At 40.5% G+C, this 16,903-nt stretch overlaps 1 protein-coding gene across 2 annotated transcripts in view; it reads left to right on the forward strand.

Annotated features, from left to right (window-relative positions):
• The window catches only part of unc5b (unc-5 netrin receptor B), a 59,701-nt gene extending 44,657 nt beyond the window's left edge, over positions 1-15,044 (forward strand). For both annotated transcript variants that reach the window (XM_069690156.1, XM_069690157.1), the window contains 9 exons: positions 6,508-6,702; positions 7,131-7,499; positions 7,592-7,679; positions 7,947-8,121; positions 8,211-8,450; positions 10,049-10,198; positions 11,397-11,561; positions 11,680-11,858; positions 12,294-15,044. In XM_069690156.1, coding sequence (XP_069546257.1) covers positions 6,508-6,702; positions 7,131-7,499; positions 7,592-7,679; positions 7,947-8,121; positions 8,211-8,450; positions 10,049-10,198; positions 11,397-11,561; positions 11,680-11,858; positions 12,294-12,459 — 1,727 coding nt within the window. In that variant the 3' untranslated portion in view covers positions 12,460-15,044. The remainder of the gene's footprint in view (positions 1-6,507; positions 6,703-7,130; positions 7,500-7,591; positions 7,680-7,946; positions 8,122-8,210; positions 8,451-10,048; positions 10,199-11,396; positions 11,562-11,679; positions 11,859-12,293) is intronic.
• Positions 15,045-16,903: the final 1,859 nt, after the last annotated feature.

The following is a 16,903-nucleotide window of genomic DNA, read 5'->3' on the forward strand; positions in this document are numbered from 1 at the left end:
TTCACCGACCCAGGCTCAGTTCCCAATAAACATGCAAGAGTCCCCTAAAAAGAACACTTCAGGCAATCAAGCTGAGCTACCTTTTCAACAGTTCCTGTGACCTGCCTGAAAAAGGCCCCATGCGGAAACTGCACTTGCCCTTGACTCTTGAAAAGGTGCTCGCACAGGATGCAATCGTTGACACGGCTGCATATATTACAGTGATGTCATCAGCACTTTTCAACAAGTTGCAGAGGAAATTGAACCATTCAAACAAACACTTGAGACTCCAAACCTGTTCAATGGACTTTCCATCATATACACACTCGTGTATGACTTTGACAAGAATGTCATTAATGCATCTGACTGTAGGTTCCATGCAGATTGTACACCCAAGTGTATGTGTTGCCCCTTAACCACTTTCCTTTTCTCGTGGGTAAAGACTTCCGAGACCGTCTGGAAATCTTACTTGACCTCAAATGTTTGAAGCTTTGGTCACAGGTTCATCTGCCGCTGCCTTTCTCTCTTCCTGCGCAGGCAGAGGCCCAATGCTGTTTGCTTCAAACCACAAATGACAAAATCCCGATTCACCAAAAAGCAACGAAAAGACACAAAGTCAATCATGATCTAAAATCTAAAAATGTGTCAAAATGTCTTCAGTCGACAATAAAAAAGGACCAATTTGAACAAAAACCCCATGAGACAACTATCTTCCCATCAACTCATAAACTCAAGGTAGATTCAAAACCTAAAACGCAAAATAATCTTCAATAATTGTGTCAGTTAATTGCTGAATATTGCTTTAATAGTAATTGGACTTTTGACATTTTACAAGAAATCAATAGCTTGCCAATTAACAAGTGGGGGTGAATTCATCAAACACAGAATACAAGCCCACTGAGCCTTAAAAACTTAACTGTAACCAGTTAAGTTTTTTAAGTTCAACTCTCCGCTGACTTGATTTACCTGCTCAGATTCCAGTCTAACCATGCTCTCCCACAACTCAGGGTTTGTTCATTTTACATAAATTATTCCAATACACAGTGCCAGCAGCTACAGGTGAATTGGAACATTCTCTCAACTCTCAATACACCAAAAGTTTTCTTTTGTTGCTTTATACACCCCATATTTAGAAACGTACCCTTTGTAATTATCAATAGTAATCTTCCCTCTGTACTGTTTACTCAAAATAGTTTATTATTGTTCTATTATTTACCCGAGAGTGTGACTTGCATACTTAGCCACTCAACTGTGGTAAATATCTTATATCGAAGTTAAGAAGTACTCCGCAATTACTATTATCATGATGTAGCCTACATACTTTGATTCATTCTTCCCGAATGCCAGATTCCCTCTCCTCTCCCATTATCTCAGTGACTCTAGGATTGACCCCATCAAAGCCTTCACCCCCATGTCTTGATGCAGGATGTGAACCCTCTTTAAACCTTGTGTTCAATACATTTCCCTCATAAAACCCAAACCTCCCATCACAGGTGACGATATGCACACCTTTTGGTGAATAATCCATGTCACATTTGAAACAACACCCTGCCATCCCTTCACCCAGCCAATAATTATCTTTTGCAATGTGATCTGTGTTATGATGATATATTTCATCTTTAATTTGTTCATGGTGGAGTGAAATAAGGGATTTTTTTTATATGTAGTTTGAATCGAATCATGCCAAAAGGGGGCCTGCCTCCTCTGAAGACGACGGGTATCAATGGGTGTGAAAAGTCGCCCCCCCTGAACTGGCCTCACCTTTCTGGTATAATAAGAAGAGATTTGAACCGGTCGATTAGTTTTAGTTTGCAGTACCGTAGAGTTCCGTTTTGTTCAGTTCAGTTTGTTTTCCGTTCCGTTTTTGTTATAGTTTGGTCAGTTCAGCTTTCTTTTAAGTTTCGTCTTAGTCATTTTTACACTTGTTTTTGCGCACGTAGATGATCAAAATTCAGTTTGAGCCTCCTGTTTGTTAGAAGAATCTATGATCAAGCCAGAAAAAGTACTTCAGCCACATCGCTGATTAAGTACTTAACTCAATCCATTTTTAACGATTCTGCATCACGAGGCCGGCCAGCTCGAAGCGTTCATCAAAGTTGTAAGTAGGGAACGGCAGTTAAATCGGCAACCCAAGTGAAACCTCAACGTCACCGACGTCCACCAACCCCGGGACGTGCAGAGATTATTCTCCAGGCCTGATTCGACGCCAGCGGGACCGAAGGGCCAGTAACTGATCCAGCCAGACGGAGAGGGCCCGAACGTGAGAGTAAACGCCCGCGTCTCGACTCCAGTTGACCGGACCTCTGATAGTACCACCATCTGGACCCATTTTCCGCCCGTTGCTGAATTGCCACAAAGTAGGCCGACAATTACTTTGATCCTTGGGTTGGTGTTTTCTTAGTTATCATATTCCTAAATTCATTCATTCAAACCTTTTCCCATGAGTTCAGTCTTAAATTCCCTCCTTTCATTCCACCATCAGTTCCCTGAAGGAATTTGTACATTCTCATTCATATATACATATCTACCATTTAATCATTTATTGTGTGAAGTTATTCAATAAACCCTTTTTTAATTAGATCCAACTGTGTCATGGTGATAACTTTCTGATTATATTAAAGGATTAGAATTCCGATACGAGAATTCATGTTTTAGATTATGATTGACTGATTTTATATTAATTTGAATTGATAATTTGTCCAATATTGGACTAACAACTTCTAACAACAAGAGAAAATGTAATCCCTCACAAATTGAGTTGACATCACGCTACAATTATCATTATTTTCTTTGATTAGGTAATTTTAACTATTCACTATTGCAGAAAGACGTCAACCTTAATCAGAGTAACATATTGTTGTGCCCTGATTATTGCTGCTTCGGATGCATTGGTGTCCGATTCACTTTGGACAAGTGGAGGGATATGTAGCAAGACATCCTCTTCAGCTCATACAACATCAGGTCATTCTGAAGTCACAATAATTTACGACGCAGGACACCACAGATCTACAGATAAACTCCAAAAAGCTTTCACATCATAAAACTCACCAGGCCAAATAAACAAACATAAACTCCCCTTTCAGCATGGGTTTGACTCGGTATCATGCTGTGAACCAGCTGACCTCTGATCCTTCCGTCAGCATCACAAGGTGAAACTATCCAGACAACTAATGTCTGCTGCCCTATGTAACATTGTTACAACTCCACAATGACAAACTCAGTTCGCAAGCTGAAACTATAATACAAATATAATGTTTTATTCTCTGTTTGTTTCTCATGCAAATGATAACACTTGTACATATCATTGCTGTATAAGCCTTGCTGATATAGTTAATCTGAATACTGTCTGCCTGTCTTTAGTTACTCATATTGGCTAACAATATAAACTTGTATTAAGTATTTGTGGAACTGATATCAACAAGTGTTTAACTTTAATCATGGTGGACGAATAATGAGCTTTTATTCTTAACCGTATCAAAAATAATAATTAGCCTTTTCTTAAAGGAAGCATTCTCCCTCTTTTTAGAGGGGGCTCAGTGAGTGGTCATCTGACACTTGACCCCGCCTCAAGCCTGACCATTCATAAAACTGTAAACCTCAGACGGAAGCAGGCTTTTTCTCTTCTTCTGATCAACCTTAATATTGATCATTAGGCCCTCTCTGTTTAAATTCATCTCACACTTGCTGATCGTTTTAGAGTTACCACGCTCTGTATTTGTATTAACCCAAGTAAACTTTAAGCCAAGTGAAGGACGCATACTTTTAATATGAGACTAATCGAGTTTAATTATCGCCTACAACGCTTTTGTTTAATTATTTTTCTCTCTGCACTCATAAGAAGTATTTTTGGTAATCAAGTAAGGATAAGTCCAGTCAGCTTTCAACCCGGACAAAGCTCAGAAGATCCTTTTTGCCAAAGCTGACAGCTGTTGCATCACTGCACTCTGGTAGTCGATCCTAAACAAGACCCAACGGTACCAGCAGAAGAAGCCTGGACGGGATGCCAGCTGTGGGAGTGAACACCCACAGCATGATGCCAAAGTCCAGGCCTCTGACATCTGCACGGAGGTCCGCAGGAAAGAGGCTTGTCTGGACAACTGGGACCACCCTCCAGTAGGCAGAATCTATCTGAGTACTTTGATCCATTGGGTTGATGTCTGATAGCTGATTTATCCAATTCTAAATTCATAATCTCTAATTTACGTCACAAACTAGTGGCGTCTTTAATAACCTAACTATTATTCTTCCCACCATCACTCCGCTATAGTTTAGAAATCCCTTTCATCACATCCATGATCCATACAGTACAATATATATTCATATAGTTTATTCTTGGTGTAAATATTGTTCAATAAATATCCTTATAGACCAAGCACTTTTTTTTATATATATATTTCCTGGAAGATATTGAAAGAAATCCCTGAATGCAGAAAGCACAGTTCAGACTATGTAGACTGATCACTTGTATATAGGTCTCTACAGCCTATTAAAATCAAATCTTGATTCTTTCTGCTAGACAAAAAGTGGTTTCCTTACACCTCCTATCCTTATCGGCTCTCCCCTCCTCAACACACTTATAATCCCTCTGTCCTCTCAACGAATCACAACCTTATCTAACTCCTTCCTGTCCCCTTCGCCAAATTGCCTCTCATCTGGCTCTCTGTGTCTCTGTATACCCGGCCTGTCTACTCCTTCTTCTTTCTTGCTCCTATTTGTCTCCCGCTAACTTTGCTCCTCATCTTCTCCTCTTTTCTACTGTGGAGGGTGCGACCGGCTCGCGTGTCCGGCGGTGGGGAGTCAGGGCTAAGCAGGCTGTGGTGGACCTGCTGACCAGTCACAACCAATCACATAGCAGGAGAACAGGGAGGGAGCTCAATGGGGAGCAGGTGAAGTTAGGGCCAACCACCCACTCACCTCACTTCTATCCATGATGACTTTTGGTAACAGATGCGCCCCCTGTAAGGTAGAAGGGGCTGCTTATTTTCAGGATAATCTCTAAAATAGGAGATAGCTTCAAATTGAACACTGGATATGTCCTAACAGGCCAGAGTTAAAGAACAGGCTGACATTTTTTCAAGTCTATCTTAAGACAAGAAGTAAACCGAAAGAGTTATCACTCACTCTGCTCACTCCTGTCCACAATGACTGCGAAATGGCCCCCTCCATAATGTGATCCCAGTGAAACAGATTGGCAACAAAATCCACAGCCCTTGTTCTGCTCAGAAATTCAGCCAAAGCTAAAACCAGCGTTAAGCTTTTTCTCTCCTAATACCGATGCCAACCCCTCATCTTACAGTACCTGCAGATACTGACAGACCAGGGCTTTCTTTTTCCATACTTAATGCATGAAACTCATCTGCATCACTTTGAGGTGAGGCAACATGATGCCAGTGTTACACAGCAACTCACTGTGACTGAATTAAAGTCACTCACAGTAGAAACAGTGCATTTTCAAATGACATTGACAAAGACATACTTGGTGTTTCCTAGCCGGAGGGAGGGGGGGGGGGTGCGTGGTATTTGCAGCTTTTCTTTGACAGTACACTGCAGAGATAAACTGGAAATGTGGGTAGAGAGAGCAGTGGAATGACATGAAATAAGGGTTGAGACTGTGGATAACAATATTCTTAGCCATATGGATAAATACCAAAATTATTTATTATTTTCAAGAACAAGTTAAAAACAACAAGAACAAAGTGCTACACTTTTATGTCAGCAACAACGACTGTATCCCCTCCATTGTGGAGCAGCTTTTAGACATGACTGTGGTTGCCCTGCTTAAGTTACGCAGTGTTAAAGTATGACATCATGACACTTAGAGGTCAAAACATTGCCAGTATGGTAATATACATTTTTCTTATCATATTAAAAAGTTATTACAGCGTTATCGTGCACAATACGATATGACACATGCCGACTGTGGTTCTTATCCTCCATCTTTTTCATTGTAATTGTGTAGTGGATGGATTTCTTCAAGCCCAGTGTTGACAAGAGAAGCAAATACAGCATCCACATACAATGTACATATGACCAACATTGTTTTTTCAGAAAAAAACTGAATGAACATTTTCAACTGTGGCCTCCCTGTGTGAAAAAAAAAAAAGTTGCAACATTGATTATCGCTGAGCGATTTGTTGATTATTTTTGGATGCTGTCAAAAATATTATTATAATATTATAATATAAAGTCTATAGTCAAATGTTCCATCACAATATCCAAGAACTCAAGGTAACATCAGTTTTTGTCCTATCAATAGTCCAAATATCTGAAAAGAATAATATAATATAAAACAATGCAAAGCAGAACATTTTTATGTTTTAGTAGCTGGACTTGTTTATAATGAATTAATTAACTAGTAGCTTCTGCACTAACTTAGACTACAATAACTAATTTATTCTTCTTGTATTGTAAATCAGAAGATATCACATACGTTGTGTTTTCTTCCCTTTTGTGTTTCCCTTGTAGTGTTGTCTTTTCAAATATGCCTTTTTATGATGTCTCGTCTGTCTGTCTCTGTCCCTCTTTCAGCTCTGGCCCCAGGTATGGGTGTAGCGGTCTACACCGGTCTGGTGGTGGCCCTGCTGCTGAGTGTCATAATGGTGCTGTGCGTGGGAGTGCTCGCATATCGCCGCAGATGCCGCCATCTCCACGGAGATATCACCGATTCTTCATCTGCTCTCACCGCCGCGTTCCACCCTGGCAACTACAAGCCTCCCAGACAGGGTGAGTTCACACACATACACACATACATGCATACATACATGCACCAAGTCACACACACATAATTCAAAACATATTTGCATGCAATTTATCTTTTCATTTCTGTTTATTTTCACAACTATTCTCGTTTCTACTTATTTCCATAGAAGTACTTTGTCACAATTCATTTCATTATCACATTTCTATTTATATTATCCCATAACTGAATTCTCTTATACCATTATCTCCTCTCAGTCAGTCCTCCATTCTTTACCACATTACATTTTTTACATTTTAAGCATTAGTCAGGGTGTCCTTTCTCTTGCTCTTGCCATCAAATATTAATTAGCAACATTAATCCATTTCACTGGCGTCACTTTTAGCCCTCTCAGCCCGGCGTGTGTCGTTTCTAGTGATAAGAGAACGGCTCCTCTCTTCTTGTGTGTCCACAGATAACCCTCACCCTCTACATCCCTCCGCTCCTCCGGATCTGACAGCCACAGCAGGGGCTTTCCGTGGGCCGCTCTTCTCTCTGCAGCACGGGGTCAACGACAGCCCCCACAAAATCCCCATGACCACCTCTCCCTTGCTGGACCCACTGCCCAGTCTCAAAATCAAGGTGTACAATTCCTCCACTCTTTCCTCCCTGGAGCTCCCGGCTGACATGGGCCCCATCGACGGAGAGATCCTCAGCCTGAAGTCGGTGGGTACTGTGGGTAGAGAGCGAGACTACCACAGCCACACTCTGTCCAGAGAACCTGGGCTGAGTACCAGCACAACCTTGGGAAATTTGGGAGGACGCCTTACAATCCCCAATACAGGTAATATAGTGTACTGCATGAAGCTGCCTTTTCCTGAGTGAACCAGTGACATGTTCAGTTGATTACACAAGATAAATCATGTTTTCCTTTAGGTGTGAGTTTGCTGGTCCCTCCTAGCACAATCCCCCAGGGGAAGTTCTACGAAATGTACCTCATTATCAGCAAGTGGGACAAAACAACGTGAGTGCCCTTCATCTTTATTCCTTTACTTTACTCATCGCAGCCACAAGAAAGAATAAAAAAAAATGTCCATTGCAAACCTCACCTAATGTGATCTACTTGAAGTGTGTTTGGAACTACCACCAAGTTTTTCTGAGGATAAAAATAATGAACAACTGATGCGTCGATATCAGCGTGTTTCAAACGGTGTCACAGCTGTGAGGGTTTTTTATAAATGAAGTGTGATGTTTTGTTGCAAACGTGTGTTTATGTATGTGAAATTTCCAGGTTACCCTCAGAGGGCAGTCAGACAGTACTAAGCCCTGTGGTGAGCTGTGGTCCTTCTGGCATGCTGCTGAACCGCCCGGTTGTCCTTACTTTGCCTCACTGTGCCCAGCTCGACACACCCACACCCGACTGGGCCCTCACGCTCAAAACACAAACACACCAGGGGGCATGGGAGGTGAGACGGCGCCAAAACCATTTCAAATGATGAATAGCTCCTTGATGGCAGACGTGACATCATTAATCCGGTCCTCTATCTTTTGTCAGGAGGTGCTTACAGTCGGGGAGGAGACTCTGTCGTCTCCTTGCTACCTGCAGCTGGAAGAGGAGTGTTGTCATGTCCTCATGGAGCAGCTGGGAACGTACGGCCTTGTTGGCCAGTCCTGCCCTCCACAACCCGCCTGCAAACGCCTGCAGCTGGCTCTCTTCGCCCCCCGAGCACCGTGCCTCTCGCTGGACTACAGCCTCCGGATCTACTGTATCCACGACACCCCACATGCACTCAAGGTGCTACTTGTGTTCTTTATCCAGCTCTTCTGTTTGTGTGGGAGCGTGTCAATGTCGTCATATCTACACCATCTATCATTCTGTTCTGCTGCGTAGCTGTTCTGTTGACTCTCACTTTTTCTTTGCTTGTGTGAGCCAACACTAAAATTATAGTCTGAATATTAAATGTTTCTCCACTGGTTTAGCATTGCACCCCTTGAACATTGTTGGACGCCAAAATGGTTAAAAATTAACTCGGGAGATATCGTCCCTGTCAAAACCTGGAGTTTACATTACAGACACACATATGAACTAGTACTCCCAAAGTCCCAGTGGAGGAATGTAACTAAATATATTCATTCAAGTACTGTATTTGGGTATAATTTGAAGTACTTGTACTTTACTTGAGTTCTTCCCTTTTATGCAACTTTATAATAAATCTCAAAGGTAAATATTGTGCCTTTTACTCCATTGCATTTATCTGACAGCTGTAGATACTAGTTATTTTTCAGATTACAATTCTTCATACCCTTTCTGTCCATTGAAAACCACGTATCTCCAGATCTGGCAAATCTGAATTAGATTTTTTTTTCTGAGAAACTGAATTATTAGATGTTCCCTTATGGTTTTAGAAAAATCTCCTACTTTTAAGGCTAAAATAAACTATTTTAAAACCCACTTGGATTTGCTGGAAAAAGCATTGATTTGCTGAGCTTGTTAACTTTTTAGAGATACGTGGTTCTTACAGAACTGAAACGATACAAACACATGATGATCTGCATACAGTAGTCAAAATACGCACAACTTTAAACAACTGCAGCTCTAAAAGGCACATTAATTTAACATTACTATTTCACAGTAAAACTTAAGTAAAGTAAAGTAAAAACTTTTACTTAAGTAAGGTTTTAAATGCAGGACCTTATCTTGTAGTGGTAGTGTATGTCTAAAAAGTCACAAAGAAAAAAGAAGAAAACCAAAACAATAGACAAATTAAATCCTGCATTAGACCCTGACATGAAAAGTCAAAAAGTATAATGTGAAATGATATACAATAAAACAAGCTATAAATAAAATACAGACAAAATGTTTGTTATATTGGACAATGTTACAGAATAATAATGCTAAAAGTTAATATAACTTATTTCCATAGTGGTTCTGGGCAATAGAGGAGTACAATCCTGTCTCGACCCTGCAAATCCACCTTCCCTCTCCAAATTAAATTTTGGTACGATGAATTGAATCTTCTTGTCCCAGAAGAGGCAACAATACAAAATAGCAGAGCATAATACAAACCCCAAACTAAACACAGAGCGAGCCCGCGATTCACTGAAAGCTAGACTCAGTGAGTCTACATATTTTTCCTCTCTCAGTCCCTCAGCATGGATAGTAAACAGGAGCATACTGTGTGCAGTTTACTGGCATCACATTACATGATTTCCGTCTGCTACAGTTCAAACAGCTTTCACACTGTCAGCTCTCAAACATTTGTATTTGAATACTTCAATGTTTTAATTAAGCATCTTTTGAAAGCATTATTTTTAAAAGGACTTGTTGCTCCCACAGTAGAGCAGATCAGATTAATATTTTCCTAATACTCTTTTGTCTCTGCCGCTGTGCAGGAGGTGCTAGATCTGGAGAGGAGTCTGGGTGGGGTTTTGCTGGAGGATCCCAAGCCGCTGCTCTTCAAAGATAGTTACCACAATCTGCGCCTGTCTATCCACGACATTCCTCACACTCACTGGAGAAGCAAACTTCTGGCCAAGTACCAGGTAACGTAATGCAGCAGATAGTGGATACCAGCCTGTTGATATGTATAGTTCTATATTGGACTTTGTATACTGCATAATATTTATCATATGTACAACTGTACATAAATCCAATTGGAAACCCGGAGTTCTGCTTATATTCAACATGTATATGAGTAAGGTTACTAATATCAGGAGCGGACAGAGGTGGCAAAGAAACAGCTCTTAACCCCCAGAACTCCAAACAGTTTTTCGCTCCTGTCACATTTTAACTCACCATGGGCTCATTGTTTACTGCACCTCTGTGGAAACAGCACAATCATGGTTAGAAGTAGGAGGAACTCACGTCTTTTGGGCAGTATAACACATTTATGGCCAAGTGCCATCAATGATAAAAGAGGAAAACGCATAAATTGAATTTTGCCGATAATTTATTTTTCAAAATTTTTAAAAAGATCGAATCGATATATAATTTTTTTATTATCCTATTTACATTTTTACAGCTTCTATGACTCTGTCTCTGTGCTCTCCCTCCACTTCTCTGCACCAGCCTGCAGTTCAGTCCAAAATTCACAGAATTTTTGATACTTTAAAAAAAATTTAAAAAAATAAAATTACTGAATCTTTATCACGTAAATTGTTATTTTTTTGGCACAATTTAGAATAAAATGAGGCCAATGATATAGCACTAAGTTAAAAAGCTGCCACTATAATCCTGCCCCTTTTTGATATAACTGGACTTTCCCAGAAGTCACAGAAGAGTGCAGTTTGTTTCTATTGGAATAGAGCATTATTTAAAAACCAATGCTACATAAGCAAAAATAATGGCCTGGAAAACTCAATGATTCCCCTCAGTATAGTGGCTACTTTCTCCCAGACGTGGACTTCATACCCTTCACTGCGGCTGTAAACATCCCAACTCTCTCCTGCATACTCTCGGCAGCAGAGATTGCAGTCTGAACCTTTTCTGAGTAAACAAACAGGACATCTGATAGTGGTTCTAATTCATGGACATTGTGCTGTAGAAATAAATTGTGCTCTGACAGTCTGAGACCCAGTTGTTGAAAACTCCCTTGTATCAAAGTAACGCATTTGGCTCACTCCTTCAAGAGAAAATGTGTTCTAGATCATTCCAGATTGTGCTGCTCAGGACATTAATTTGATCAGAGCGAAGAGGTCGTTTATCTAGCTTTCCTCTTTACCACTTTTCTTTGTGCAACAGGAGATACCATTCTATCACATTTGGAGCGGCAGTCAGAGACCCCTGCACTGCACCTTCAGCCTGGAGAGAGGCAGCCTGGCAGTGTCGCAGCTCACCTGTAAGATCTGTGTCCGACAGGTGGAAGGGGAGGGACAGATATTCCAGCTGCACACTGACATTCAGGAGGTAATGGTGAAAACTGAAATAATGCTTGTTCACACACAGAAATCACTGCGAAGAAGGCTATATAACACAGCTACTCTGAAAAATACCAAGGTTGGTCTCACCCTCTCTGTCAATCCAGACTCTACCACCGCACTCGCCCCTCCCCTCGGGAGGCACCTGCCTACCTTCCTCTCAAGTGGGACCCTATGCCTTTCGCTTGCCCGACTCCATCCGGCAGAAGATCTGTGCCAGTCTGGATGCACCCAGTGCTCGGGGCTGCGACTGGAGACTATTGGCTCGCAGTCTGGGCTTTGACAGGTCAGATCTATCTCACTTGTTCATGTGTGAAAGATAGCTTGGTCACGCTTTAGTTGCGAAGTCCAATGCTGACACAATTCCTACTGAAAAATGACCACTCTGTTTAAGTGAATTAAATTTACACAGACAGCTGTGAAAATTGCATTAAAGCCTGGTCATATTGAAACATGACGTGTAAATTGAGTTCAAGAATGTGATTCAGTCATGCATGTTATACAAGGCTAAAAAAAAAAAAAAATCCAGAAGATAATTAATCTTGCTAATTAGCTAACGCTGCTTTGTTAAATAAGAAAGTTAACTGGGCTTTAATATTGGACTGTCAAAATAAAGTTTTACCAGCAGTGTTTACAACATAGTTTTGTCATCAGTAACGGATTAATTCTTTTACTTTGTCCTCTTTTCTCTGACAACTTTCCTCATCTTTCTTCCACTCAGGTATTTGAACTACTTTGCCACAAAGCCCAGCCCCACAGGTGTTCTACTGGACTTATGGGAAGCCTGTAACCAAGGTGACGCAGACCTGGTCTCTCTGGCGACTGCACTGGAAGAGATGGGCAAAAGTGAGGTGCTTGTTGTCATGACAACAGATGGGGATTGTTGATTGGTCAAGAAAGAGGAGAGCCAGCAAAGACGGGTTGTTGTTTTTTTGCCACCACCGTGATGAAAATAAGAATACCTGCCTATGAATATGCACACTGGGCACAAATCAGAGCATTTTGGTTGCTTCACATGAACTGTATTACCTCTGCCTCATCTCCCTCTTCACTGGCCCATGATCTGCCACTGTAGCTACATAGCCATCATAACCCATTCCCAAGCAGGCCATCCCACTGCTAATCTGATTCTGCTTGAATCCTCCAAAGCAATGTTGCATCAGCAAGATGTAAAACCAATTTGAGGATACTGAGGTGTAAAATGGCTGTAAAGTCATCTGTCAAGTGTGATGTTGACATTGTCTTAAAATACTGAAAATTACATTATTCTTGTATATAAATAACTGTGCTTTGGGGCAAACAACAAAATCCATGTATTCAGCACACTAAAGTACGCCCAATAGCACAAACGCTAACACGGGATTACCCATGTTTCAGTAGCAGCATGAAAGTGCATGATTTAACACCATCTCACCTCATGGCAGGGGCTTTTCTTTTCTCCATTGTCATTCCATATGTGCAGTGAATGACAGACGGCACCGACATGCCTGCAGCCTCCCACACACACACACACACACACACACACACACACACACACACACACACACACACACACACACACACACACACACACACACACACACACACACACACAGAGAGACAAAACGGTCATTAATCGGCTTGAATCAGACAGGCTAGGATCTCCCCCTCCCCACTAGGATTGAACCCTCAAGGTTTTAGTCATATCGCTCTCGGCTGAAGACAAGCTGCCTCTTCTTTGTGGCAGGAGGGTGAATTGCGAAAAGTTTGTTCCAGAATTGGCGGATAACTAGACTGACTCTTTATATCGTACCAACAAATGCCTCAAAGCCTTGGCATATCTTTCTGACTCACAGGGGTGTTTCTCTTTCATCTCTCCTTTTATTCCTCTATCGCTCTGCCACACTCCAATATGTTTAGAATAAAACGCAGTAGAGCTTTCTGGTCATCCCTTAAAAGTTTCCTTTGGGGAACGCTCTTTAATTTATTATCCATATTTGTGGATTTTTTTTTTTTCATTGTCATTGATGTTGTGACCACGTACAACCAGTTGCATCATTTGTGCTTGTTTAGGCTACTGAGCTGCTGTGCATTATTTTTTATCTTAGTCAAGCAGGCCAAATGGGAGAGTTAGGTGCACAGTGGATTATTTCTGTTGTGAATAACAAAACCATGTTTGTTATTTTTAATATTGTACATCTATTCAAACTGTAAAATATAATCTGTAAGACATAATTAGAAATGGTCAAATGTCCTGGTGAATTTGCTGTAACTGAAGGCAGTTTCCACTCTTCAGATGTGATTATAGAATAGATTAGCCTTGAATCAAGTGGGCAGTAAGGGACCATAAAATTTACCTCAACACTAACTGAATTATGTTGCAATCTGCTTTTTGTCCACCACTTATCTATGTATCCATAACTCATTATGCCTCCTTTCTCTTAATTTGATAACATGTCATTGACCTTTTTATTACGCCGCCTGCTTTGTGGTCAGGGTCCTCAAGCTGTTTGCATTATCAATCTTGTTCTGTCAGTTTTTGTTCGACAGGAATTGAAATGTCTGTAACATCATCATTACATACGTTCTGTGTTCATGAGTCTTTCTCTCCCTCAAAGCAAAAAAAAAAAAGTGTTTATATCTTTGAAACTACAAAAACCAAAACACAGGCAGTATCCCTCCTCAGCAGTGAGTCACTTCACTGTTTTGTGTGAATGAACTTGTGCGTGCGTTCGTGTGTGATGTGCGTGGGCGTGTGCGTGCATGTGTGAGTGGGCAGGTGGGTGTGCACATCCAGTATGCGCACATTCTTAAGATCTGTCATTTCTCTTTGTAAGTGCTATGCAAGTACAAAAGAAAAGTGAAGCATTTGGACTTCTTTTGTTTCCTGGAAGAGTAATTCTATTTTTTCAGATCAGGACATTGACAGGGTTTTGATTTTCTATCCTAAAGTGGTTTAAGAGCGGTGTAACAGTTTTTGGTGACGCTGAAGTCCATGTGGGAATTCTTGGAACAATTGGATCACTGACCGAGGAAGCTACTACTGAAAATACAAGACAAATTGTGACTTACATCATGAACTCATGCCCTACAGGTCTTTACCGTGAAGAAATGCCTGAACACAACCAGTTCAGTACTTTGGACCCCTGAACACTGCAGGACATTTTTCTCTCCTCAGTTCCTTTTCACAGAGACTGGCTAGCTGCAGACTACAGTGTTGATTCGTCCAGATTTCTTGAGTGTGTGCTGGATCTTTGGCCATATCTCTGGATACGTTGTGCTGGAGCTCTAGTGGATTCAAATGTGCTCCCATCAAAGAGCAACATCTAGCCTTTGTTCAAGAAGTCAGACATTTTTACAAAAAACTAAATGGATTCAGTGACATTATTTTATCTCTGTAAAGTATCAATTGTAAATAAATGTCTAGCCTTCTTACCTGTAACTAAATATAATTTTTATGCAATAAATTATATTTCTTAGTTTAACAACGGTGTTTATGTGTTTTGGCTTTTATTGAATTAAAGATTGGTGTTTTAAAAACCCAAACAACAAACTAGAAAAATCCATAAAGCTAATTACAGGCTTATTCAGAGCTTAGTGCCTTGTACTGTCGGACAAAATTACTGCTAAATGGCATCTGTGGTTTTGTCAATTACACCCCATTTCCACAGAACATGCAGAGCTACTCAAACTGTCCCTCTTTACCTCACACTTCACTGGAAAATTCCCTTTAGGTCCATTTAGCTTTGAAAGCTTTTAACTGGCAGGCTGTCTGGTCGTCACATTAAAAAGGTCCTAGAGACACTAATCGTGGCCTTTAAGGATTGACTTGGGCATTTAGATCAAGGATTCTAACCTCAGGGTTTTTTTTTTTTATTGACTTGAGTGATGTGTGGGGAATTGTTAGATGAAGCTCTTGTATCAAGAACAAACATCCCAATGAGTCATCTGTAGTGAGTGTACACTGCAGTGTGGTCTTAAGGGCACTTTCCACCTGTTCTATTAAATGCACTGCTAATTGACGACTGATATGCCACCCTTCAGTGCATGAGTTAACTGAAGCTTTTATAATGTATAAAATGGTGCTCTAAAAGCTGACCCCATCTTCAGCCCAACCCCCTAAACGCAGCGCACTTTACTTTTTAGCAAATGTATTGACAGTGAGCGTAGTATTACTTTGGAGACTTGTAAAACCTATTAAAAATAATACTGCATCCACAAACATTACACAGCATTTACAACTTCCTCTTCTGTATTATGAAATGATAATGGTACTTTTTAGAGGTGGGAAGTAACTAAGTACATTTGCTCAAGGTACTTGTACTTAGATTAATTAAAGGATTTCCATTTGATAGTACTTTATACTTCCACTCCACTACATTGTTAAGAAGCTTTTAAAATACAACAAAGTGTTGAAAATTAAACCAGTGATTTCAACTTTTCTGTCTTCTGATGTCTTACAATCAGCAGTGTGGTCAGGGTCTCATCTCACATGTCTATGAGTTGTTAACAGCTACACCAAATAGTGATTTATTTTTTTTTTCCCCTTTAAACTTCTGACATGGTTTCATTTCAATAGTTGCTGAAATGATCCAATATCTCACAAAAAATTAGAGATGAGGAGAAAAGTAAAAAAAAAAAAAATTAAAACATATGTTGGTCTGAATTTTGTTTTTTTTCTTCTTTCCTCTCCCAGTAATCTTCTGGCGACTCTCAGATGTATCTGCTGTCCCTGGATATAAAACTGAATATTAAGTAGTTCAAACTCACTCCACCTGCAGCAGCTACAACAGTAATGTGCTGCTGACACAATGCTTCAGTTTGAATAATTTACTGATGTCATATATATAATAATATATCAGACAGAGGGACCAAACCAGAATTCTCTTTACATTTCGTTGCTAATATTTATTCACTTTATTAGTGGGGATTTTTATGGAGACTTTCCCTTGAAATTGAGTATTTTCAAATTGTTGTATTAGTACTTGCCCTGTGATGGACTCGTGAGCTGTCCATTGTGTAGTCCAACATTGCCCAAAAAAGTCAGGTGGGAAATATATATTTGTGCTTGTTAAGGCTACTCAGCTGCTGGGAAATAAATATATTACATTATTGGTGCCAACTGATCCTGGACCCCTTCGGCAACATCAGGAGAAACAGTAGTTCAGCACCTCTTTGTTGGATAAGCTCCACATTTGGTCAGTGGTTCATTTGATAATGATTCGTTTAATTCAGCGGTGTCTCGTGTCATGGAGAGCCAAGAGTCTGCAGGTTTTCTCCTCAGCCAACACACAAAATTACCTGTTGTTACATTTTACTGTGAAAATGATTTTCCTTCTTTTTTCCTCAAGG

The sequence above is a fragment of the Brachyistius frenatus genome, unplaced genomic scaffold, assembly GCF_029030835.1.
Source record: "Brachyistius frenatus isolate BFR_SWC_R1_liver_20210118 unplaced genomic scaffold, ASM2903083v1 Contig_8, whole genome shotgun sequence".
NCBI classification, from domain to species: Eukaryota; Metazoa; Chordata; class Actinopteri; family Embiotocidae; genus Brachyistius; species Brachyistius frenatus.